We start from the raw sequence: 27,601 nt of genomic DNA, 5'->3' as shown, positions 1-27,601 counted from the left end.
GATTTAGCATAAAAGAAGTTTAAGATACTGTGCCCGGTCAAAGAGGACTAGGCAAAACCTTATTAAATCTGCTTTTGAAAACTGTGTTTGGGACTCAGGGCAGCTCCTCAGTTGGAGTAAATTGTCACGGCTCCACTGAAGTCACTGGAGGATCTGATGGAAATAAGGAGGTGAACTGCCGCAGGGTTCCCACCTATTCTTAAAAATAGTTTTTTGGAATGATTTGAACATGGCTTTAAAGGTTCCAAACCTTGTTAGCTGCCCTCCTGTATTGTTGGCTCCCCTCTCCCCAAATTGCTGGTTCACTGTTTTTATCTCAAGAACAGAATTTACCAATGAACATTTACATTGGAAATGGACACGGTGGCCAAGATAGTCATGTTTTTTGGTTGCAAACATCTGAAACACTTTTAAAGGGGTCTGATGTTCATAAGTGCAGAACACATGCCCTCTGAAGATCTGTCTGCATTCAGGTATCTCAAGCACGACACCCAGTGCTAGTCACTTTTGAGAATCTTGGCCAGTATTACTAAAGCTCTTATATATATATATATCTTAGATATATGTATGGACTACTTAGAGGCATCTCAGAAAAGACTTAAGCTGTGGATATTGCACTATTGGAAAATATAGAAGGAAATTCAGCACAGAGAGAATCTTATAGGTGTGGGAAGCTCAACAGTGTAAAAATAAAAAAGGAAATGCTCCTTTGGGATAAATGGACTGTTCTCAGGAGGTCAGACTTAGTTGGCTGAAACAAATTTTAAAAAGGTACAGTTAATTCAGATTTCTTCTGTGATAGAGAGAGCCTAAACATCTCTCCCTTTTTAATTTGTATAATCAGTGGATAGCTTTTAGTTCATTAGGAGCAATGAAAAGTAGGTGGCAACGTTAAATCTAGTCCAATGGGGAATATGAAGTTTCTGCTTGTGGATTTTATGGACAATTCAAATAATTTCAAAATTCTGGGCCAGATCATCAGCTGGTGTCAGTCGGCACAGTCCATTGCAGTCAGAGCTACGACAATTTAGCCAGGTGAGGAATTGTTCCATCCAATCTTTATTTATTACCTATAGTAACATTGCTTTATTTGTGTCATATTTCTGTATTGGTCTCTTCCGTCTCTGACATTTGTCTGTTACCTTTTCTGATTTTGAATATGCTGCTTATCTTTTTTGGATCACTTTCATTCTGGTGTTTTCTGACAAAAGCTGTCTGTATGAAAGGAATGTTTGATATTTTTCAGAAATGCGCATTGGAAACTACTGTATTTTGTATCTACTTTCTTGTAGCCAAACCGAGCCAATTCTGGTAAAAATGATGAGAAGAAAGGGAATAAAGGAAACAGCAAAAGTGACTCAGTTTCTGAAAGCGGAAAGACTGCTGTAGTGTTTTCCTTGAAAAATGAAGTTGGTGGATTAGTGAAAGCTCTCAGACTCTTCCAGGTAAATATTACAAATCATTATAATTAATGGAAAGGTTGGGCACATTTGGGTCAATTGTCAGCTGGTGTAAACTGGTGTAGCTCCGCTGAAGTCAAAGAAGCATGTGACATAACACTTTCAATTTGATTGCTAACTGAGCATGTAACCAAGCCAGCAAAGTATTTAAAGCATGTGTTTGACTTTGGGCACATACCTAGTCCCCGTTAAATGAATGGACTGCTCATGTGCTTAAAGTTCTAGCTGTCAAAGGCCCTGATCCAGCAAAGCACTGAAGCTTGAGCTTAAGTTTTAAGCACAAGAATCATCTCATTGACTCTAATGTTGGTGTTGACTCCAGTGGGACTATTCATTTGCTTAAAGCATGTGCTTAAGTGTGGTGTTGGATCAGGGTCTTCGGCAGTAGAATGGGAATTATGACATGTTAATACACATTAAGGCCCTGATACAGTTGATTGCAGATGGGCAGACTGCTAGCACTGCAGGCCAGGCGCTATCAGTTACAGGAGTGAGGCTGTAGTGTGCCAGTAGGCATAGTGCCAGGGGGAATGTCACTAATGCAACTAGGTATGCGTTCAGTACCGGAATACATGAACTGCAATATCTTACTGAGTTTACAACCAGTGATCAGGGTGGAAACTTCTTTTATTGTGAACATAAGTATTAGATGCAAATGTATTAACCAAGGGTGAAACATACCCCTATACAGGAAGCCAGAGGAAAAACTGCATACCGTTTAAGCCCCTGAAGGTGCATAGGGACTGGCAGAAACTTGTGCTTGGCCCTTTGCCCTGGGGTGAATGAAAATACATACAGCGTAGGGGCCAAGTGTAGACAGCGGCATAGATCTCTTCAGATTTGGCATTCTTTAATGGGTGGGGAGGAAGGTAGTAAAAAGTAATGGATTGGTTGACAGGTTTGTGCCTCATGCATGCAAAAGTAGAAATCATTATGAATGTTTTGCAGTCTCCTCTTGACACCCGTTCGCAGATCAGCAGTGGTGTGGTGGGAGAGTTCTACCAGGGGAAGGCCATTTTGACATCCATATTCACTGAGGGTTGTAGATCTTACCAGGGTCGTTATTCTAGACAATCAGTTGGTCTGGACTTGCATTTTGTTACTCTTATTCCAGGGTGATTCCTAATTAGTACAAGGAAGATAGATGAGAAATGAAATATAATTATCATCACAAAAAATATGTTCTCTTAGCTTGTCGAGAGAGAGATTGAATAAATGCAGCTTCTTGTACCAATGGTGTTCTTAACTGGAAAAACTAAAATATACTGAAATTAACACTGACAATGCACTGCATATTTTATATCTACCTTTGATATCAATGTAGCATTGTATTATCATTTTTAAAACTAACATAATATCCTTTGTAAAAGATGGTCTTGGTAAATCACATTTAAATCCCCTGTGGATATTATAGTTATCGTAGTCATCTAATGAAAAAGACCAATTTTTACCTTAAGCGAGCAGATTTTTTTCTTTAATACACTACAAATCACTGGTTATGCATTTAGTAGTAGGCTGAGTATTTTTAATGTAAACTTCTATAACAGAAATTCATGCTACCAATTTTGTTGTTCTAAATGAATTGTTTATATATAGAGTCCAATGTTTCATCTTCCCACAGGAGAAGCATGTGAGTATGGTTCACATTGAATCAAGAAAATCCAAGAGGAGGAATTCAGAGGTAGAAATTTTTGTGGAATGTGACTGCAGTAAGAAAGAATTTAATGAACTAATTCAGTTGCTAAAGTTTCAGACTAACATCGTAACTCTTAATCCACCAGAGAACATCTGGACTGATGAAGACGGTAAAGCTGCTTTATTTAGAAATTAGTAAACATTTCATTTAGAAACCACACCAGTGTTATCCTCTAATATTTTCAATTCCCACTCTATCTTCCACAGAACTTGATTTTGTCCCTTGGTTCCCCAGGAAGATTGCTGAATTAGACAAATGCTCGCAGAGAGTTCTAATGTATGGCTCTGAGCTGGATGCAGATCACCCAGTAAGTGTGAAATATAACTCATTATCTTATTTGGATTTTAAGTCCTAGTTGCAGGGCAATTCGTTATCCACAACAGAATTTAAAAATAATTTTGTAGATAGTTATTCATATTGTTTAACCAGTCAAGTTATAAGCACCATGGCAAAGATTTTCAAAATTGATTAGCAATTTTTGGGGGCTTCCATTTTTTTGGCACCGTAAAGGGGCCTGATTTTCAGCAGGTGAGTGACCAGCACTTCACGAAAATCAGGTCCCTTTAGAGGGTGTCATTCAATGAATTCATTCAGTTTCTCAAGTTGGGACACTCAAAAACTGAGGCATTCCAAAATCATGTTTGATCCCCATTTATACACTGCATTCATATTTTTAAAATAGATGGTGGATAGAAGCTTTGATATTCTAAACAGTTTGGGTTATTGTAAACCTAGGTTCTGCCACAAATCAAAGAATATGGACATTAAATAAAAATCCAGATCAATGTGGGTGTAGAAGAACAAAGCATTTGAAAGAATGCTCGCCCTCAAACTAGGGGATAGTTACAAGGTGCAACAGCACAGTTCACTCCAATCTCCACATGAATACAGTGCATGGATAGGTTTCTTACTGTGCTTTCTGAAAGCAGTGCCAGTGTATAAGTCCCTATTTCATATCCTGTGTAATGCCTAAATATTCCAAATCTAAAGCTAAGGAATATGAGCGCTTAGTAATTATTTTTTTTTCATTCAATCATGGTTTTCTTCAACATATGCCTAACCTAAGAGACCTTAAGAATGAACTATAATGATAGGCTGCTAGAAGAAACTCATCTGTTTATATCATCTGCATTGTCTCTGCTCTAATAGATGGGCAATAATCAAAGTGAATGGAAACAATCAAAAACTTTCCACAACTGTTTTGGTTGGCTTGCTTCTATTTTGGTTTTCAGAATGGGGAGGGGGCTATGGGGTTCTCAAACTGGGGGTCGTCGGGAGGTTATTACACGGGGGGACACGATCTGTCAGCCTCCACCCAAGCCCCGCTTTGCATCCAGCATTTATAATGGTGTTATATATATTAAAAAGTGTTTTTAATTTATAGAGGGAGTCGCACTCAGAGGCTTGCTATGTGAAAGGGGTCACCAGTACAAAAGTTTGAGAACCACTGGGCTATATAGAGCATTTGAACTTAGTAACTGGGGGCGGGAGGGGATAAACATTCTGTAAGATATATCACTCATATATATTTGAAGCATTTACAGACTGGAAAAATTACTGTTTCACATGTTACTTACCTGTAGTTCGTTGTCATGTTATAGACTTGTCGTGGATTCTCCTCTGTATTGAGGCTGCTTTGCTTTGTGCTTCTGGTGCAAAGTGGCCCTATACTGTAGGGAGGATCACCTCAGTGTAGGAGATCTTATAAGGGTATAGAGCCAGCCCATCAACTGCTGTGTCAGCCCCTCCCTATTACCTATGTTGGGAAAGAGGCCTAGGAATGGCTAGGCTTTACCAGGGCTTTCTTGTGCCTTGCTGACCATTGGCTTCTGTAGCAGACCCTAGGAACCCCTGACACCTGGTTTAATTTACGTTTGTGTAGCTCACAATAGCTGAAGGCTGCTGTATTGGATCATTACTCAAGGGGAGCACACCCTGAAATCCTGAGTCATTCTGTGCACTTCTTTATCATGGGCAAGGGTGAGAGTCTGCATCTTCGGAAACTCCCAAATCTGCAGATTACCTTCAGCCATTAACATAGGCGCTGACTCAGTGAGTGCTCTGCACCCACTGGCAGCTCCCCACCCCTCCCCAGCTTGCCTCCGCCCTGCCTCCGCCTCCTTCCCTGAGCACACCGCCACGTCCTGCTTCTCTCCCCCCTCCCTCCCAGCGCTTGCGCCAAGAAACAGCTGTTTCACATGGCAAGCGCAGGGAGGGAGGGGGGAGGAGGAGGAGGAACGCGGCGCACTTGGGGAAGAGGTGGGGCTGGGGCGGGGATTTGGGGAGGTGTCCACTAGGGGTAGGGAGGGGGCGGGGCCGGGGGCGGAAGCACCCACTGGCACCAAGGAAAGTTGGCACCTGTGGCCACTAATAGTAACTCTGCTTCAAATAGAAGCATTTCAGCCTCACCTGGCCCATCACAATCATCAACTTAATATTGTTTTATATTTTGAGCTGGTGCCTACACTGAATACATAAGGCAGGTTTCTGCAGATCACTTTAGTTTTATACACAATGAAAAAGACATTTGCATGAAATAAAAGCAGAGTTTTTGTTACACTTTAGATAACTCGGATAGGCATAATTTACAACACATTTGTACCATACCTACACAGAACGCTAGGACTTAGAAATGGAACAAAACCTACTGTTGGACACCAATAGACCATTTCTGGTCTCTCCTCTGACCCCTCTGTGGAGTGTATAGGGGCCATACAGGAGTCATAATGGGCCATGAAGAACTACCCCGATGCAGGGGCAGCACAAGGCCACCGCGGGTATGTCTACACTGCAGTGTAAACCCAGAGTTTGAACTCAGGCTCAAGTCTAATTCCGCTTCTGTCTGCACACAAATCGTGCTAACCCAGCGCTTGGACCTAGGGTCCCAGGACCACATGGGAGTGTAGGGTTTGAGCCTGAGTCAAGTCAGGACCCAGGGTTCAAGCCTATTGCTTTGCAGTGTAGACCCTGGACTCACCCCACTGGACTCTTGCATGGGAGTCCACCAAAAGTATCCCACAATCCTGTGGACTGATTTTCTTTGTTCTCTGGGTAGTTAAGTTCAGAGGACAGTCAAGTTTTCCCACACTGCACCATGAACAAAGGGGTAGAACCAGCCACATTTTGGGAGAGCACTGCGAAGTCCTGACTATGGGTAGTGGGACTTGGACCTGCATAATGCAGTGTAGATACTGGAGCCCCAGATTGGGACCCAATATTCAACAATTCCTAACCTTGGGTTACAAATGGGTGCAGGTGCTCAAGCCCTAGGTTAACAAACCCAACAGGGGTGCGCACAAGGGGGTGGGGGAAGTAGGGGCATGGGCCTCACCAATAATTGTTGGGGGCACAGAACTCCTCCAGCCCTGGGCTGTGGTGGCAGAGAGAGCAAGCTCCTCCTGGCCCCGGGGCTGCGGGGAGGAGAGCAAGTTCCTGTTGGGTTGGAGGGAAGAGCAACTTCCTACTGGAGCCGGAGCCAAGGTAGGGGATAGGGATGGAAGAGTGAGCTTCTGCCAGAGCTGGTGGGGAAAGGGAAACAGAACATGCCACCCCAAAAGGGGTCAAAGTTAAATTTTTGCACATACCTCTGAAACCCTGGATCTGCTAACTCAAATTCTACTAACCCTAGGCTTACACTGCTGTGTAGACCAGGGGTGGGGAGCCTTTTTTCTATCAAGGTTCTATCATGACCCACAGAAAAATCAGTCATGGGCCACACACAGCCCTGTGCGGGGGAGGGGGTGCTGAAGCTCAGGGCTTCCCCAGGCTCCAGGTTAGGGCCAGAAGTGGGTTCAGGGTTCGGGAGGGGACTCTGGGCAGGGGCAGGGGTTGGGGTTGGGGTGTGGGAGGAGTGAGGGCTCCAGCTACGTATGTGGGTGTGACAGGTTGGACTGCTCGGGATGTCACTTGGTGTGCTGGGACACCACTGAGGCAGCCTTTTCTGCCAGCCGGTGCCCCCTTTTACCTGGTCTTGCTGGGCTAGGCTCCCCAGCCTTTTCTAGCCAAGCACACACCAGGGCCACAGCCAGCTGCACAGAGAAACAGAGACACTCTGAGAAGGCTCAGCTTAAGAGGCTTGCCACAGCACCCAGATGTCCACCTGCCTTTGGAGTACAAACCCAAAATTATATGAAATTCGCCTCTTCCCTCAATGTTTGAGTGTATACACAACTTCTCTCCCCCCACCCCAGTTAGAAATCTCATGAACTGTTAAATTTATTTCTGGTTTACAATATATTAACTACAACAGGTGTATTTTAAGTAGTTAAGGAGGGAGCAGACAGAACAAGGCAGATTACTAAGAAAATAAAACAGAGCACGCAAACTAAGCTTAAAACACTAAAGAAACTGGTTACATGTAAGTTCTCACCCTAAATGTGGTTCTAATAATCTTCTTCACAGGCCAGACACCCTTCCAGTCTGGGTTCAGTTCTTCCCCCCAGTTCAGTGTTAGTTGTTTCCAGCAGTCATCTTGGGTGGGTTAGCAGGGGAGAGTTGATGACCTGGAATACCTCACTCCCCACCCTTAAATGGGATTTGCATAAGGTGGGAGTCCTTTGTTTCCTAGTTTGACAACCCACCCCCAGCTTCTCATGGAAAAGTACAGAATTCAAGATGGGTTCCAGTATCAGGTGACTTGGTCACATGCCTCTGTAGGACCCCTGTAGCCATTCTTCACAGGCTGACCCACACATTCACAGGAAGACTAAGCTCTTTTACAGTCCATTGTCTCTTGCTGATGGCCCATCAGCACTGTCGGACTTTTTCATTGTTGTACCTGAAGTATTAGCAGGGGGCGTCACCCAAAGTAACATAGTTGAAATATACATACATAGTCAATATTCATAATTTCAGATACAGAAATGATACATGCATACAAATAGGATAATCACATTCAGTAAATCATAACCTTTCCAACGATATCTCACATGAGCCATTTTGCATAAAGTATATTGTAGTTATGTCATATTCATATCATAAGGATATTTTCATAAAGAATATGGAATGACACATCACAGTGGGCTCTGGGGTGGGGCTGGAGATGAGGGAGTTTGGGCACTGGAGGGGGCTCCGGGCTGGGGCCAAGGGGTTTTGAATGTGAGAGCAGGCTCGGGACTGGGGCAAGGGGTTGGTGTGTGGGGTGCAGGCTCCGTGAGGAGGCTCAAAACTGGGGCAGGGGGTTGGGGTGCAGGAGGGGCTCTGGGCTCTGGGAGGGAGTTGGGGTGTGGGAGGGGGTTCTGACCTGGGTTGGGGGTTCAGGGTGCAGGCTCCAGCGGGGCAACGCTTACCACAGGTGGCTTCCGGCAGTGTAGTGTGGCTAAGGCAGGCTCCCTGCCTGCTCTGGCTCAGCACTGCTCCCAGAAGCAGCTGGCATGTCCCTGCAGCCCCTAGGCAGAGGCATTGCCAGGAAGCTCTGTGTGGTGCGCTCTGTCTGCGCCCACAGGTGCTGACCCTGCAGCTCCCATTAGCCATGGGTCCCTGATCGCACCTGTGCCTAGGGGACGCAGGGACATGCCAGCTGCTTGCGGGAGCTGCGCAGACCCAACCAGACTTTTAATGGCCTGGCAACCCTAGCTTCCCCCTGCAGCAGGGTGAGCCAGTGCTCGCGGGTCGAGCCCCACAGGGGGACGCCAAGCCTTGGGGCTTCCGGCCCGCGGCACGGAGACTTGCTGCAGGTGGGATGAAATTAGGCAGAGGGCTGGATCCGGCTCACTGGCCGTAGGTTCCCTGCCCCGGTGTAGAAATATCCTCTGAGCTCTAGGACCAGTCCTGTTAACAGGAACAGAATTTCACTACATGTGACACAGTCTTGAGTCACAACAAACCAGTTATACTACCGTCCGTCCCTTTCTACCTGAGCCTACAAAATCATTTGCTTCTCTTAAGAGGAAAAAGGTATCCCCCTAACCATTGATCCAAAGTCTGCAACTTATTAACTTGTAAAGGTTTTAAACAGTCAAGGTGTAACTCCAATAAGGATCAACAACTTTATGCCTGTAAGAAACCTTTTCCATAATTTTCCATATAATTCACCGTGGTCACCCTGAACTATTCTTCTTCATTAGAGATTCACTTAAAACAATGTACAGCAGCCAACAAAAGTAAGGGGAATAACTATGGTTTTTGGAAGCTGCGACCAAAATAGTGAAGAAATAGGGTTCATGAACTAGCTTTCTCTTTGTAGATGTAGGCTAGACAAGTCATGCTAGTGGAACTAAGGCGAAATGTGTCCTCCAAACATCTGAGTGATGTTGCAAGGCCTCTGCTGCCTTGGACTGTGGCTTGAGAGTAGGAAGCTTGAATGCTTTCACAATCCCTTTTGTCTTCTCTCCTACATCCCGCAGCAGTACGTGTGTGTACACACACACATGTGCGTGCATGTACTTTATAGTGGCTGCTTCCTGCCACTCTTAGTGCACTAGCTGCGGCTGAGAGCCCCATGATAGTTACAAATCCAAAATGTTCTGGAAGCTTAGGCAAGCAAACAATATGCATTTTAATTTGTAATTATATGCATCTAGGAACAAAGAATATAGGCCATAATTGCAGGGGGGGGGGGGGGACTCTAACCCTGGAAGCAGTGACTCTGAAAAATGTTTGGGGATCATGATAGGTAATCAGCTGAATGTGAGCTCCCAGTGTGACGCTGTGGCCAAAAGAGCTAATGTGATCCTGGGATGCATAAATAGGGGAATCTTGAGTAGGAGTAGAGAGGTTATTTTACCTCTGTATTTGGAACTGATGCAACTACTGCTGGAATACTGTGTCCAGTTTTGGTGTCCACAGTTCAAGAAGGATGTTGATAAATTGGAGAGGGTTCAGAGAAGAGCCATGAGATTGATCTAAAGGATTAAAAAACATGCCTTATAGTGATAGACTCAAAGAGCTCAATCCATTTAGTTTAACAAAGAGGAGGTGTGACCTAAGTACAGTCAATAACTACCTTCATGGGAACAAATGTTCAATAATGGGCTCTTCAGTCTGGCAGAAAAAGTTTTATAACACTATCCAATGACTGGAAGTTGAAGCTAGACAAATTCAGACTAGAAATAAGGCGTAAATTTTTTTAGTGAGGATAATTAACCATTGGAACAATTTACCAAGGGTCACGTGGGATTCTCCATCACTAACCATTTTTAAATCAAGATTGGAGGTTTTTCTAAAAGCTCTGCTATAAAAATTGTTTTAGGGAAATTCTCTAGCCTGTGCTATACAGGAGGTCAGACTAGATGATCACAAATAGTTCCTCTGGCTATGAAATCTATGAATCGAAGCTGTGTGGACCAACAGCCATTTTTCTATCATTTTTGTGTTTTTGTTCATGCATAGTGACAGAGGAGAGTGGTATTTTTTCTGGTTACACTATTGCCCAGTTGAGTGGGGCGAGTGCAAATATACTTTCTGGGCTGCTATGCCTGTTTGAAATTAAATTTAAACCCACTCCAATCTTGCCTTTGAAGTTGACACATACTACTTAGCCTGAAAAGTGAAGTGTGTCTGAGTGTTTTGTGTATAAAGAAGAAATGTTGCATGGGGTTTAGAATAACAGAAAGTAGTCTAGCCCACAGGTGTTTACGTTACACATACCTCCCTCTGCGGCTGATCCTCAAAGAAAATAAGTCAGTTACAGCCACAGTTACAGGACTTTAGCTCAAGCTGCAGCAGCTCCTGCTTTAGCTCTGGAGGTTTTTGGTTCAGTCCCCAGCGTGATAACCAAGATGGTGGCCATCACAGTAACATCTTCAAAACAAGCTCTTCATGAATTCTGAGGCACTTCAGTTTTCAAGCCATGAAAGAAGTGTGATGCATGAGCCAAGAACCCAGATTCTTGCCTGCTTGGGAGACTCCAGTCAGGTCATGGAGGTGTTTGGGTGGGCTGAAGTTGAGTCATAACCAGTTTTCCCATACTTAATATTTTTGGCTGTGTGATGGCACTGGTGCATAGCACCTCTCCTGGAAATGTTTCTTTTGGAGGAAGTGTGACACTAGCTTATTTTTCTCTTATTATATTATTATTATTATTATTATTTATTATAATATATCTTATTAAAATAGATGCTGTTAATCAGAAAGCAATATAATTAAATGCAAAGTAAACACTTTAATGATTTATTTTAAAATTCTTACAGCTAATTTTCTTTCTCTTTGTTATAAATTAATCTCGTCTTCCTTTCTTAAGGGATTTAAGGACAATGTATATCGACAGAGAAGAAAGTATTTTGTGGATGTTGCCATGAGTTATAAATAGTAAGTACTGGTATATTTCTTTTCTGTGCTGCTAAGTTAGAAAAAATTCCACTCCACTTAATTCTGTTAGCATGAAGTTTTGGAAAAGAGAAGTGAGCCATTGATCTTTGACCAGTTTAGTATATGTTACAAATGACAAACCAAAAGCTTGAAATCATATAAATTTCAATATAATTATAAGCAAGTGAGGTGTTTAGAGGCTAAGTGCTACATTGTCACCATTATGTTCCTGGCTAGTTTAATGTAAGGAGCTATTTTACAAATGTTTGCGTATCCTATAATGAAATGAATCCCCATGTGCCATGGACACAGATGCCTCCTGTAATTGGCCTAGAACCCTGGTCTTTTCACTCCAGAACATAGGCCTCTAGCACTTGAGCCAAAGAAGAGTTCCCCCACTACAAATGGAATCCCTTTTCTCTCTCCAGAACAGCCACTAGAGGGCAGCATCATACAAAGTGTTTGAACGATTAGAGCAGATTGGGAATTTTCTAAGTGTTTTCTCATCAGAAAATGCTAAATTGTCCAAAATGAAATGTTTCATGGAAACATTTAGATTTCTATGAACTTCTGCCACAGGCAGACGTAGGCTGCATGGCAGGAAGTTTGGACGCCCCGAGGCCCCCAGCAGGAGGTTCCAGCTGGGACTCCCAGAGCTGCTACGAGCCTGGAAGTCCTGTTGTCCTTGACTCTGAAGCAGTTGGCATGGTGGGGCTGCCTCAGAGCTGCAGACTCTGGAAGCCTTCAGGGCTCAGAGGCAGGCAGGCTTAAAATGGGGCTCTCAGGCTTCCACATTCCCAGCCATGAAGCCAGGAGCTTGGCAACCCTGGAAGCTGTGGAGGCTTAACTGGAGCTGGGGCTCTCAGCGTTTATAGTAGGGATGGGGAACATCTGGCCTGTGGCAAGTCTCCACACCGTGGGCCGAAAGCTCTGAGCCTCTGCGCCCCTCCACCCCATGGGGCTGGAGCCGCAAGCACCTGCTCCTGCTGCGGGGGGAAGCCCCGAGCCTCCGTGCCCCCCCCCCCCCCCGTGGGACTGTGTGTGGCTTCTGACTGATTTTTTTTCTCTGTGGGTCAATGGCCCCTGATAGAAGAAAGGTTCCCCACCCTTGGTTTATAGACTCCCTGCTCCACAGTGGGGAATTCATGTCAACCTAGGGGTTGCCCTGGGCTGTTCTCTGAGGAGTTGGTGGCAATGCAAGGAGTCCTGAGTCAGGACAGCTGGCTGCTCTGTTTTTGTTTAGCAAAAATCAAATGAAAAGGCTTTGATTTTTCTGAAATGAAATATTTTTAGAATTTCTTCTCCTCCGGGAATTTGGAATTTCGAGTTTTCGTTCTGATTCAGAATTCAAACTTTTTCGAAATGTCACAATGTCTTGTGGAAAGGAAATCACAAGTTTTAACTTCCTGTATGCACAATGTACTTGCCTAATTAGACAAACTTCATCCCTTTTACCTGGGATTCATAAGAGTTCAAACTGTACAACCGTCAGAATTACAAAATAAATCACACTCATGTCTGCAGAGCTGGGAGTAGAATGCTGACTCTAGACCTAGGGATATTTAGTTCCCAAAACACTACCTAGCACTTTAGCTAAAGGAGATCTCTGTTAGCTGGCAATAGGAGTAGATGGTAACAGAAGGTGCTGAAGAGCTGGCACACGCAGTCCTTGGGCAATGGGTGAGGGAAAGAGAAATAAAAGCCTTACATTGCACCTCTGACCAATTAATAAGTGCCAGCCAGTCTGATGTATGGGGAAGAATGAGGCCTCAAAGGCAGGTAGAGGAAAGCAGAGGGATGTGTGTATTGGGGGTTGGGTGATAGTTATGTGTCAGCCCCAGAGAGAGAGAGAGAAGAAAAGGGAACCAACTTATAAGGCCAGAACATAAAGCAAAAGTGGGGAAATGGTCAGTTACAAATTAATTTGAAAAGACAGGATGAGGTTTGAGGCAGCTGATTGGGAAAATAACTTCTAGAACAGAATAGGAGTATGTGAGATTTATTGAAGAGGCAGCAGGAATCCCACTGGAGGTTAGTATTAAATCTCTGAGTTTCTTATCAGAACTGTGAAAGGGCAAAGCAAATAATATAATCCACAGAAGTAAGGAAAAAACATTAAAATCTATGGTACGAAGAAGGGAAATAACCCATTTCAAAACTTATATTAACAGGAACCTGAAAGTGACAGAGGAACAAGCAAGCCTAAACATGCTGAGCATTGCCCGTAGATTTCTGTGTCTGCAGAGGAACATGATACACACTCACTGGAGTGTCTATGTCACTACCTAGGATTAAAACAAGCTGTTAGAAGTGTTACCCTGTTTGCACATACACAGCTGAGAGAACATTCCTGAGGTACAGGAGATAGAATCATAAAATGTTTGCGAGGAAAAAGGCCTAGATCGTTGATTCCAGCCATAGCTAATACATAGATAGGAGCATTAGAAATATCTTAAGTCCTGCACTGGCAAGATGATTTATTTAGTCCTCCAGGACAGGATGCTTCAACAATTAGCCATGTGACAGTTCTACAGGTAATGCATTTGTTTGCTTGCAGTGTGGGAGACAGCCAAATTCAAAGCTAATATAGTAAGACATAAGAACGGCCCTACTGGGTCAGATCAAAGGTCCATCTAGCCCAGTATCCTGTCTTCCGACCAAAGCAGTGCCAGGTACCCCAGAGGGAATGAACACAACAGGTAATCATCAAGTGATCCATCCCTTGTCACTCATTCCCAGCTTCTGGCAAACAGAGGGTAGGGACACCATCCCTGCCCATCCTGGCTAATAGCCTTGATGGACCTATCCTCCATGAATATATCTAGTTCTTTTCTGACCCTGTTATGGTCTTGGCCTTCACAATATTCTCTGGCAAGGAGTTCCACAGGTTGACTGTGTGTTGTGTGAAGAAATATTTCCTTTTATTTGTTTTAAACCTGCTGCCTATTAATTTCATTTGGTGACCCCTAGTTCTTGTGGTATGAGGAGTAGTAAACAACACTTCCTTATCTACTTTCTCTACACCAGGCATGATCTTATAGACCTCAATCATATCTCCCCTTAGCCGTCTCTTTTCCAAGCTGAAAAGTCCCAGTTTTATTAACTTCTCCTCATATGGAAGCCGTTCCGTACCCCTAATAATTTTTGTTGCCCTTTTCTGAACCTTTTCCAATTCCAATATATCTTTTTTTGAGATGGGGCGACTACATCTGCACACAGTATTCAAGACATGGGCGTACCACAGATTTATATGGAGGCAATATGATATTTTCTGTCCTACTATCTATCCCTTTCTTAATTATTCCCAGCATTCTGTTAGCTTTTTTGACTGCCGCTGCACATTGAGTAGATGTTTTCAGTGAACTATCCACAATGACTCCAAGATCTTTCTTGAGTGGTAACAGCTAATTTAGACCCCATCATTTTATATGTATAGTTGGGATTATGCTTTCCAATGTGCATTACTTTGCATTTATCAACACTAAATTTCATCTGCCATTTTGTTGCCCAGTCACCCAGTTTTGAGAGATCCTTTTGTAGCTCTTTGCAGTCTGCCTGGGTCTTAATTGTCTTAAGTAGTTTTGTATCATCTGCAGATTTTGCCACTTCACTGTTTACCCCCTTTTCCAGATCATTTATGAATATGTTGAATAGGACTGGTCCCAGAACAGATCCCTGGGGGACACCATTATTTACCTCTCTCCATTCTGAAAACTGACCATTTATACCTACCCTTTGTTTCCTATCTTTTAACCAGTTACCAATCCATGAGAGCACCTTCCCTCTTATCCTGTGGCAGCTTACTTTGCGTAAGAGCCCTTGGTGAGGGACCTTGTCAAAGGCTTTCTGAAAATCTAAGTACACTATATCCACTAGATCCCATTGGTCCACATGCTCGTTGATCCCCTCAAAGAATTCTAGTAGATTGGTGAGGCATGATTTCCCTTTACTAAAACCATCTTGACTCTTCCTCAACAAATTATGTTCATCTATATGTCTGACAATATTGTTTCTTTATTATAGTTTCAACCAGTTTGCCTGGTACTGAAGTCAGGCTTACAGGCCTGTAATTGCCGGGAACACCTCCGGAGCGCTTTTTAAAAATTGGCATCACATTAGTTGTCCTCCAGTCATCTGGTACAGAAGCTGATTGAAATGATGGGTTACAGACTACAGTTAGTAGTTCTGCAATTTCACATTTGAGTTCCTTCAGAACTCTTGGGTGAATACCATCTGGTCCTGGTGACTTATTGCTGTTTGTTTAATCAATTTTTTCCAAAACCTCCTCTAATGATACCTCAATCTGGGACAGTTCCTCAGATCTGTCACCTAAAAAGAATGGCTCAGGTTTGGGAATCTTCCTCACATCCTCAGACGTGAAGACCGATGCAAAGAATTCATTTAGTTTCTTCGCAATGGCCTTATCATCCTTGAGTGCTCCTTTAGCATCTCAATTGTCCAGTGGCCCCGCTGGTTGTTTAGTAGGCTTCCTGCTTCTGATGTACTTAAAAAAAAATTGCTGTTACTTTTTGAGTCTTTGGCTAACTGTTCCTCAAATTCTTTTTTGGCCTTCCTAATTGCATTTTTACACTTCATTTGCCAGTGTTTATGATCCTTTCTATTTTCTTCACTAGGATTTAACTTACACTTTTTAAAGGATGCCTTTTTGCTTCTCACTGCTTCTTTTACTTTGTTGTTTAGCCACGGTAGCTCTTTTTTGGTTCTCTTACTATGTTTTTTAATTTGGGGTATACATTTAAGTTGAGCCTCTATTATGGTGACCTATAAGACCTATTTTACCCCTCTATAATATACAGAAAATGATAGATCTGACTTAGCAGGTGCATGCAAACATCAATTACAGTAGTTTAGTACAAAGTTTTCTCAGGTTGAAGTCAAGTAGTCAGGACAAAGAATACTTTGAGCCTGCTCAAAGTTACTTCAGTGCAAATTACAGTGAAGTCGATGGAATTATACCAATATACAACCAGTGCACATGAGTTGGGCCCTTTTATAATCCTCCTGTAGTTGATGATAACCAGTGGAATCCTGGTTGTTGTTTTTTTACAAAAGTTCCCTAGGGCCAGATTCTGTTCCCATTGCTCACAAAGGTTCTCATACAAAAAGGCCCAAGCCTGCTTCTGTTGAAGTCAATGGGAGTTTACTATTAACTTCAGTCAGGATTTAGCCCACAGTTTTATATATATGCCTCATTCTGTTTTGTTCCAGATCAGTTAAAAATGTAGCATATTCCTTTTCACTTCTCTCTTGCTTCCTCATATTTTGGTGGAGTTTCCACTCCCCATTCTCTGGTATTGGAAGCTAATGAGACCATTTTAGTCCTAATCTTAAGCAGTCCTTTTGGGGAATTTCCTGGGGTGCCAGATATTTGGCTCATGCTTTTTCTGTATCAGGTATGTTACTCTGCAAATATTTTATTGCTATCTGGGCAGTTGAGTAAGTGAGATATTTCATAACTTGTTCCCCACCAACATGAAAAACTCATCAATAAATAAAATGCCTCTGAGCTGTTAAGATCAAGTGACCATGGTCTGATTAATATTTAAATCACGAGCTAATATCTTCTGTAGTGATTCACAAATTGCAATTCATGGTATGATTGGTGCTGGCTAGTTGCATGGTGCTGGCTCTCTCCCTTGTTTCCAGATGCTAAGTCATATTAAAAGAAGATAAAAATCCATTAGCTATTTTCTTAGTGTTACTTTTTCATGTCATTATTGTCACAAAATTGTTGGGTTTTTGGGTGGTTTTTTTTTGGAGGGTGTGTGTGTGTATGTGGGTCCCCAAATGCAGAGTAACTGGTACGTGCAATCCTCAATGGGGTGTGGCTGGGTGACAAGACCGTCTCTTAATTATGGGACAGTCTGATCTCCTGTGTACATCAGCTGTTTTGAGAATGGTCCTTGACTTTGTGTGCAGGCTCAACAGTAAATTAAGGATGGGTTTTTTCAAAAGGGCCCTAGTGTAGTCAGGTGCCCAGACCCCTTTTGACTTTCTACCCCTCATTCGTCTCCACACTGCTAATAGTATTTCAGATGTACCTCCAAGGGCTTGGCTACACTTGCGAGTTAGAGCAGATTAAAGCAGACCCGGGCACCCTAGCTCACTACCCGTCCACATTGGCAAGGCACGTAGAGCGCTCTGACTTCACGGCTTGGTACTCCACCTCAGCGAGAAGATTAATGCTTGCTGCATCTTGGCTGAAACGCCCAGGTGTCAGTGTGAACGAGGTGTTGCATTACTGTGCTCTGATCAGCCTCCGGAAACGTCCCATAATCCCCTTAAGTCAAGTGGCCACTCTTGTCATTGTTTTTGAATTGCTGCAGGAATGAGGATATGCCCTTTGAAAGCGCCGTTTCTGACAGCCGGCTGCTTCTCTGCTCCGAGACAAAGCAACCATTAGTGTGGAATGCCATGTGAGAAAGAGAGAGAGAGAGATAGAGGCGGGGAGGGGCATTGGAGAGGGGTCTGCTGCTGTCTGAACTTACAAGACAGCATGCTGACATGCTCTTCGTCCCCCACATACACACAACACACTCCCTGTCACACTCCACCCCATTTGAAAAGCATGTTGCAGTCACTTGCATGCTGGGATAGCTGCCCACAATGCACCGCTGCAAGTGCCGCAAATGTGGCCACACCAGTGTGCTTGAAGCTGTCAGTGTGGACAGACTGCAGCGCTTTCTCTATTGCGCTCTCTGAAGGCTGGTTTAACTCAAAGCGCTTTTACATCTGCAAGTGTAGCCATGTAGTTAAGTGCTAACTCTCTTTTTGCTCATTCGTTAGTCTCATTGACTTCAAATAAGTAAAGAGTGAATTAGCACTTCAGGATTTGGCTTGGTAATAGGAAAACTAAAGTTAGCCAAACTCTCCCTGTTGCTATCTAAGTTTTCCTTTTTGTCATATGCTGTTTTGTTCTCTGCTTTTCTTATTCTGGAGATTGCAGAGTACCCTTATTAGTCTTGCTAACACTACTCTGATTGATGTAGTGAATTTCTCTGGAGTTAATGGTATCTGTTCCTTCACATACAAATACAACAGTTACATACTTTTAATTTTGTCTTGCCAAATCAAGCCTATATTTTGAATTCATTACCATCCCCAGGAGTTAGTAATTTTTCTGCGCTACCTACAAATACCTGCTGTGTTGTAATTTTCTTGTCACACATGCTTGCAAGTCAAACGAATTTCAGTCACATTCTAATTTTATTTGTAATAGGCCTAAGTCCTAGCACATAGGGGAAGGCACATATTAATTTCTTGTTCTTTTCAACTTTATGCATCCCTTTTTAGATTTTCATTTTTCTTGTTTGTATCTACTTTGATTATTTAAACAAAAAAAAAAAGAGTAGAAAAAAACCAACTTGACAGAGGGGAAAAAAAACCCCTTTAAAACAGCCTGTAAAAAGCTACAATGTTTTTCTATAAAGCTAATAACTATACAGTGGGGGAGGAGGGAGGGCATTTGTATCTTGTGATTACTTACAGAATACATTTTCTCTCTCCTGCTTACACTCTCTTGTTCACTGTTGCCTACTCGTGTTTTTTACATAGATACGAATCTACCAAATGCTCCAGGTTGGTCTGACCTAGCCATCTGGGTGGGGTACATTTGTACTGCGGCTGGGAGATGTAATTCCCAGCTTGGGTAGACATACACACGCGACCTCCGCCCAAGCTAGTCTGTTTACAAATAGCAGTGTGACTGTGGTGGCCCAGGCAGTGGCATAGGCTAACCCCGCCCAAGTACAACCCCATCCGAGATCCTATGTGTTTATTTGGGTGGCTAGCCAGGAAAAACCCTTAGCTTTTAACTTAGAGATGGATAAAATCTTGGTCACCCTTAGTCATCAGTTGGAGGAAAGCCAGGGCCGGCTCTGGGCACCAGCAAAACGAGCAGGTGCTTGGGGTGGCACAGTTCTAGGGGCGGCGTTCCGGTGCCGGCCATGCCGCCCCTAGAAAGGTGCCCCCGGCCCCCCAGCTCGCCTCCGCCTGCTCCCCTGAGCACGCCACCGCTGCTCTGCTTCTCCCCCCGCGAAGCAGCAAGCCTGGGAGGGAGGGAGGAGAAGCGGAGCGGCGGCATGTTCAGGGGAGCAGGTGGAGCGGAGGTGAGCTAGGGCTGGGGGTTGCAGGGGAGGGGGAGCTCCAGGAAGCAAAGGGGTGGGGAATGTGGCACGCCTGGGGGAGGAGGCAGGGCTGGGGATTTGGGGAAGGGGCGGAGCTGGGGGCGGCCAAAATTTTTTTGGCTTGGGGCGGCAAGAATCCTAGAGCCGGCCCTGAGTAAAGCCTCCACTGTAACTAAGGGTACTAAAAGTTCAGCAACACATCATTCAGGTTTGGGGCTACCCTGTTCATTGCACAGATTGCAAATTCATCATGCACCACCGCCACTTTCCTTGTGATGCAAGCAGCTCGTGGGCCTCAGGGCCTGTGGACAGAGATGCTGAGTGGAAGATCGCAGTGAGATGGAATTATTTGTAGATGTGGCATGTATAGACATGAGAGAGCAGGCTCAACCCAGAACTGGCTTCACTGATCCTCCAGCTGAGGAAATTGGTGTCATGATGAGATGGAAAGAGGGAGGAACAGGTAGAACAAACTCACATGGACAGGATGCTCCTTCTGATAGGGAATTTAAAGGTGAATGAACATTAAGCCAGGGTCTAATGAATTAGTTGGGACAACAAATAAATTACAAAACACCCAAGTTTAAAATGCCCCAATTTCTTGGCTTTTTTGCACCTCTTCAGTGACACAAAGCCAATATGAAGCCAGCTTACATGGCCAGATGAGGCTTCCCTTTTTGCAGGGAATTTTCTAGTGATGTTGCTGGATCTGTGCCAACCTCTACCTAATGCTTCCCTAGCACAGAGCGTGGCTGCAGAAAAAGGGACATGGCTAGAGCATTGTGCTCTGGTGATCCTTGGCTCATAGAACAGCCCCACAGGTCCATTGCAGCTGACGCAACTTGGAACAGCTGTTATGCTCTTCAGGATCAGACTGGCAGCCTGAGGATGAGTGGGGCATTAAGGTGGCTTACAGGCATTTTAGTGGTGCCCTCCATCCTAAATTGAGCTGGATGCCAGACGGCTAATTCTGAAGGTGTGGTCCAATACGATACAGACAAATTGACACAGCTTCTTTAAGGAGATGTGTGCCTCTCCAATCTATTAAAATTCTTTGGGGACCTCAACAAAAGAGTGGATAAAGGAGAATTGGTAGATTTAATTGTTTGGACTTTAAGTGAGCACTTGGCAAATTCCTCACAAGGGGCCACTATGGAAAGTAGTCTAGGGTGACAGATACAATTTCTGTCATGGATCAGAAATTGCTTGAGAGAGAGAAAACAAAGGGACTGAATCATGATATTCATGCAGCCAGTATGAAAGGATAAGTGGCCTCACGTTCAGAAATACACGGTTTATGTGGTGCAAGGAGTCCTTCCTGATACCACAATGTATTTATTATTAATATAGAACAAAAGCAATGTCAGGAAACATCCCAATAATATTTGTATTTGTTTTAACAGAAGGTTTGATTTCAGGTTTTTATTATTTAGATAGGACCATTAATGCGCACAGTTATTTACTGATGTAGAAATAAAAGATACATGGAAGTGATGTTCCTGCTCCGAAGAATTTACTGTCTAAAATCAGTCTAGCAACGGTTATGTGTTTAAGAATATTTCTCCTTCTTTTTAGTGGTCAACCCATTCCCAGGGTGGAGTACACAGCTGAAGAAATTAAAACTTGGGGGACAGTATTCAGGGAACTCACAAAACTCTATCCCACTCATGCTTGTCGTGAATATTTAAAAAACTTCCCTTTGCTGACCAAGTACTGTGGTTATAGAGAGGATAATGTACCCCAGCTGGAAGATGTTTCTATTTTTCTTAAAGGTAAGGTTCATGAATTTGATGTTTGATTTTTGAATAGCCATGATGTCATGGAAAAATGTTGTCTTTTCTTAGGACCTGGTCCAAATTTCATTGATGTCCGTGATTTTAGATCAGGCCATTAGTCAACACTCACGCACTCATTGCAATGTTTTCCACAGGAGAGAAATTGTTGGGGTGAGTGATAGTTGTTTTAATAGGAATGTAGGAAGTTCAGAAAGGTGGCTAGGTAGCACGCCTAAATCAGTTTGCACGCTACACATCAGATAAAATTATATTGGAGGTAGAGGAAGGTCTTGTGGTGTGACACGGGTGGCGAGCACAGATAGCTGTGCTGTTGTAATGAACACACTGAAGGAACGCTGCTTCTCATGTAGCTCCTCCTAGTGGGGAGGAAGAATGAAATGTTGAGATAGTAGAATTTAAAGATGACTTCAGGCATCCTCGTTCATTACAATATCTGTATCTATGCCAAGGGTTGCAGATGGTGGGAATGCATTTATCCAGATGTGTTCGAATATTCCCAAATGAACTTTGCAGGATTCCAGTACAATTTTGAAGTTCTGGTTTTGGAGTGACAGACCCATTTTATATACACTTATCAAGGTCCCAGCGCTGCAATGAGCTCCACGTGAACAGGGCCCCATAAAGGTGCAGAGGTTCTCCTTCAGGGAATTTCCTTGAATGATCAAGGCCTAAATGATTATTTGCTTTTGAAAAAGCCCTTCTTCCCCATCTCTGATGAAAACATGCCTTGTATGAAAGGAGAAGATGCAGATGTTGAGCCCTCTAGTGGCTTGCCCTCAAGGTTCAGAGCAGTCTGTCAGTTCTAATTCTTTCATTGTCCATTCCCCTCAAAGATATCTTGAGAACTTCAGGGGCAGGAACATACTGCTGTCTCTTGCAGCAATCCTGGGAGCTCAAGTGTATAATATCCTACAAATATTTATAAAACAAAAATCTTTTGTGCTATAAGTGCCGTCCAAAAAAGGTAAGGAAGAGTGGTGTCCTAAATGTATATGGAAGAATTTTAACTTAAAATAAATACACTGTTTGGTATGAAAGAATAACTGTACCCATTTCCTTCTTCCCTGCTACATGCTTACCTCTTGTTTATGGTCACCAGCATTCAGCAACAATTGGCTCATCGCTTTTTGAGTTTGGTCATATCTTCCTAAGTCACGAATATATTGTTCTCTTGGTCTGAGGGAATGGTGAATCATGATTCTTTTTTTCTTAATGAGAAGCTAAAAACAGCAACAGAGCTACAGAAATACACTTTCAGACCAGTCAAAGCAGCCACAATTTTTGTGGAAACTGAACTTGGAATATTTTCCCGTAAACACCTTGAAAACAGCCACTAATGAGTAGAGAGAGAACTTGGGAAAGAACTGGCCTGTTCAAAGTCACTGTGAGTTTGAAATAACTCCCCTGTAGGACTAATCTGACAAAGGAATGCATTATTAAATGTAAAAATGAGCATCTGATATATTCATGTCACCACATGTTTAAATAATTTATAAGATAGTACTTTAAATGTATGCTTTTTTTATATAGTTTAATTTCAGTAAAGGTGATTTACATCATATTTCACAGAATTCAGAATTGGAAACTTTTATATTGTTCTTGTTTGGTGCCATACATAAAAACAGATATTTCATGATGTTATTACTCACTGTAGACTTGACTTCTTTTCTAGTAAAAGTTCTTAAGCCATGAATTACTTCAAGCTGTTTTAATTAAGGGTATTTTAGCAGTGCAAGATGGGTGCAAATAGCATAGCATTTTTGGCCAAGGTTTTCAGTGTCTTGTTTCGGACAGAATAAATAACTACAAATCCTTGCTTGCTCTCAGGTGTTGATGTATCCAATTTCGTCTTTTCACTGTCTCTTCCACTTTAGAAAGGTCTGGCTTCACGGTGAGACCAGTTGCTGGATATCTATCTCCTCGAGATTTTTTAGCAGGATTAGCCTATAGAGTTTTTCACTGCACTCAATATGTACGGCATGGCTCTGACCCTCTCTACACACCAGAACCGTAAGTGTACCTTGTCCTATTAATTTGTTATTAAAATCAACTATAACTATAACTTAATTTTCTAAATTTTTTATGTTGATTCAGCCCTTTCAACAATCCACTTCTTTTCCTAGACTCCAGTGGAGAACCTTTGCACAAAGCATGAAATCTTTTCTCTGGTGGAGTCAATGGCAGAACTCTGACTGACATAAGGGGAGTGAGAATTTCACCCAAAGTTGGGGGTTTTTTTTAACGTGGGCTTTGTGGTAGGTCTGAGGATTTGGCATCTGTTGTTTGTAGGGCTGGTTGAATTTTTTCCTGTCTCAGCTGTGTAATAAATTTGGGTTTTCAACTAAATACATTTTTTCGTCAAAGCATCTGCAGAAAATGTCAGGCTTTTTTGGTCTACAAACCAGATGCATGAAAACCAATTCCCACCCCACCTCCCCCCAGTGTTTGGCCAAAAACTGAAATCTTTTAATGTAGATATACCACCATGGTGCCTCCTGGGAGTAGTAGTTTGGGTATCTCATGTCCCTGTTCTACTCTATGGGCTGGACTCCCCAACCTGACTTCATTTCTCATACACCTCAGGCATGGTATTCCATGACACACTGCCTCCCCTCACCAGGAGAGGGGACTGTGGAGCAATATGGGAGATGTAATCTGATCAGGGAACCTGGGCCATAGAAGAGAACTTGAGTGTGACGCTCTCAAACTATAACAAGGAGTCTGGTGGAACCTTAAAGACGAACAGATTTATTTGGGCATAAGCTTTCATGGGTAAAACACCACTTCTTCAGATGCAGGACAGTGGCCACGGAAGTTGGAATCTGCTAAGGAGTGTGTAACAACTCACCTGCCGAATCAACTAGCCCTGAAAATGGATGGCGCTGGAGCGTTGGGCCCATACCCGGCCGTTGCCGGCTCTCAAACTATGACTCCAATGAGGCCCCACACCAGCATTTTCAAATTGAAATGTTTGGGTTTTAGATGAAAACTGAAAACTCTTAATATCCTTTAAAAAATTCCAAATAGCTCCTCTAGGAGATTTTTTTTTTTTTTTTTTTTGGTATTGAATGTTTCATGTTCTATGCAAGTAAATAATAGAATAGTAATTCCATCAAGAGACACTGCTGACTGCATAAACCATAAGGGCCATGTTTGAGCAGTTTACCAATTATCAGATATCTAGCATGAAATGATAGCCTTTCTTTATTCCGCATGTACCATTTTGGTGTATTTTATTTTTGTGAAGTATATGGCAACAAAAACCAAAGCCAAAGCCTACACAAATGAGTTATTGGTTTCAGAGTAGCAGCCGGGTTAGTCTGTATCCGCAAAAAGAAAAGGAGTACTAGTGGCACCTTAGAGACTAACCAATTTATTTGAGCATAAATGCATCCGATGAAGTGAGCTGTAGCTCACAAAAGCTCATGCTCAAATAAATTGGTTAGTCCCTAAGGTGCCACAAGTCCTCCTTTTCTTTTTACAAATGAGTTAATATCTGCGGCCCTAATCCTGCAAACACTTAAGCCCATGCATAACTTTGCTCACAAGAGCAGATCCATTGAAGCCCGGGGAAAACATCTTAAGATATAAATCCAGTAACCTAGCTGCATTTTTAAAATTTATTTTACAGTTAAAAGCTATATCTAAGAATAATTGAATGTACCATCACGGTGGGAATCACCAGGTGGCCCTGTTACACATCACGCTAGAAGTTCTCTTTCTTATGGTGGGAGCTTTGTACACCATTTGAAGAAATGATGGATTGCTAGTTTTGTAATGCATTATCTTTTGGGGGAAGCTGTGGCAAGCGTCAAAGGAGAGTCAGTTCGTGAGGCAGAGCTGCTGCAAAGAAACTGAGCGCTGGTGTTTTGGCTGAGATTCCTGAAAAAGGGGATTAATTGCATGCTGTTTGACCACCTCTGTGTATATAGGGCATGTATACACTGTTGCGCAGTTCAGACTATGGGGGGTCATGAATATCAGGGCGCACCAAAGTGCTCTGCTGTAACTCCCCCATATACCTACTGTGGGTGTGAACTGAAAGGTTCCTACTCTGCATGAATGTAATCCTGTGTGAAGAAGACTACGTTAATGAGAACTAGGAACCTTTCAGTTTTCACCTTCAGCATGCGTACCAGGGGAGTTACAGTGCATCAGTTTGGTGCACACTGCTATTCACGCCCCCCATAGTCCAAACTGCAGGGTAGTGTAGACGAACCCATAGCATAAATAAATAAACTGCTCTAAGAAAATATTCGGCTCTGCTACACTGATCTTTCCAATGGGGAGACAACCTGCCAAGCCCCAAAATCTGCTAACACTCAGCAGAGGAGGGATGATATTTATGAAGTAAAAACAATTGGAGTATATTCTTAGCCAGTGCAAGGAGATTTATGGAGATTATCCCAGTAAGTGCAAAGGCCTTGAGACAGCAAACACTTTAAGCATGTGTGTAACTTTGCTCACATGAGCTGTCCCTTTGGCTACTATATTTATGGTATCAATGCTTAGTTTGATACAGGCTCCGAACTGTGTAGCAAGTCTTAGAAATTAGGTCGTAATATGTAATAACTAGGGTGGCCAGATGGAAAGTCTGGTCAAAAAGGGGACCAGATCAACTGACCGGACACCCAAAGTCGGTTACTGCCAGCGGGAGAGGTGGGGAGGCACCAGGTCATCACTCGTGCCAGCCCTGTCTCAGACGGGGCAGCCCCCTACCTGCATCGGGCAACTGCAGCTCCCAGCCCCAGCTCTGCAGGCGAGTCCCTCCCAACCCATGCAGGGAGGAGGGGGAAAGCAGTGAGTGATGGAGGAAGGGGGGAAAGAGGAGCAAACGGGGGGTGGGTCCTCAGGGGGTAGGGCAGGAGCGGGGCCTCAGGAAAAGAGGGAGGTCAGTGGGTGAGACCTGGACAGGAAGAGACAGGGCAGGGGCGGGTCCTCAGGGGGAAGAGGAGGTTTTGGCATTCCTGCTCGAGTGTCCGGTTTTTAAATATTACAAAGTTGGCAACCCTAATAATAACAGAAATTCTTATGAAAAACTGCCCATTCATGGTGTCCTAAGAGTCACTGTAGTAATTCTAGTGAAATTAAAATTATTACTTTTGTTTCTGAATTTAATGGGAAATCCTTATTGCCTTGATGACTCCAAGCATTAGACCTATATAAATTATATAGGTACAGTACTAGCATTTGAAACACTGATAAGAAGCTAATTATAAAAAGGAACTTTATTCTTTTTATGCAGATCTTTGTTCTAAAATAATAAAATTTCAGAAAAATGAAGAGCAAAAAATGATAAATACCTTGTTAACGTTGTCTGATTTTTCATAAGATTTTGCATACAGCAGATACTCTCAGTAACTGAGGATGAAATTCTGGCTCCATTAAAGTCAATGACAAAACTCCTATTGACTCCAATGGGGAGAGGATTTCACCCTTAATATTCACCCTTTTGCAGTACAATAATTGCAGTGCCCTGCTCTCTCTCATTTGATGCATGGAAACATATTGCGGTTGGTTGCAGGTGTCTGAGGCTGTGAATGTTGCATATGAATACAATCAACCTGATGAAATGACTCCTATTGATTTTAAAAAAAGAAAAGGAGGACTTGTGGCACCTTAGAGACTAACAAATTTATTTGAGCATAAGGTTTCATGATCAGGCTTCCCACCCACACTGTAGAGCCAGATGGAAATTAGGGAATTCTCTTTGCTTGATTTTTGATTTTTATCATCACTATCTGCATTTTAAAACATTTTCTTTCCTGGTTTTATGATATTTCTACTACCTTCATAGAACTATATGGATTTCCTCTGCTGGCCAATTTGCTCCTACAAAAATCTTTCACAGTGAAAACTATTACTGAAATCTTTTCCTCTCAATGTGTATGAATAAATTAAAGCCACTTAAATATTTTTCAAATAGCACAAAACAAAAGAATTGAGTCTGGTAGTTAAGAAAAGAGTTATATTGTTTAGACTATCTCTAAAGGACCAGACTTGCTGGGAAATCTATGAGACTGTTATGACAATTCCAAACATCGGTATATGGTTCTGCTTGCAGGGTACTGTTTTGTTTTGTTTTTTTTAAAGGCAACTCTCTGTAACAGCACATGTAAAAAAAAAAATTTTTTTTCCCACAGAGAAATATATAAGCCAAAAGTAGGGTGGTTGCTAATGTAGCAAATTGGATAGGGCAAGATTATGTCTACCCTTTTGTGGGTTTGCAAGGATGTAAAGGGTGCAAACAGCCTC

The 27,601-nt window shown here is 42.9% G+C and overlaps 1 protein-coding gene across 1 annotated transcript in view; it reads left to right on the top strand.

Moving 5' to 3' along the window:
• The window catches only part of TPH2 (tryptophan hydroxylase 2), a 71,377-nt gene that overhangs the window by 3,921 nt on the left and 39,855 nt on the right, over positions 1-27,601 (top strand). Inside the window, exons 2-7 of the mRNA XM_048835754.2 lie at positions 1,293-1,445; positions 3,082-3,265; positions 3,363-3,463; positions 11,336-11,403; positions 21,126-21,322; positions 23,221-23,356. Coding sequence (XP_048691711.1) covers positions 1,293-1,445; positions 3,082-3,265; positions 3,363-3,463; positions 11,336-11,403; positions 21,126-21,322; positions 23,221-23,356 — 839 coding nt within the window. The remainder of the gene's footprint in view (positions 1-1,292; positions 1,446-3,081; positions 3,266-3,362; positions 3,464-11,335; positions 11,404-21,125; positions 21,323-23,220; positions 23,357-27,601) is intronic.

This window comes from Caretta caretta, chromosome 1 (assembly GCF_965140235.1).
Source record: "Caretta caretta isolate rCarCar2 chromosome 1, rCarCar1.hap1, whole genome shotgun sequence".
NCBI classification, from domain to species: Eukaryota; Metazoa; Chordata; order Testudines; family Cheloniidae; genus Caretta; species Caretta caretta.
This window is presented reverse-complemented; position numbering and strand designations above follow the sequence as displayed.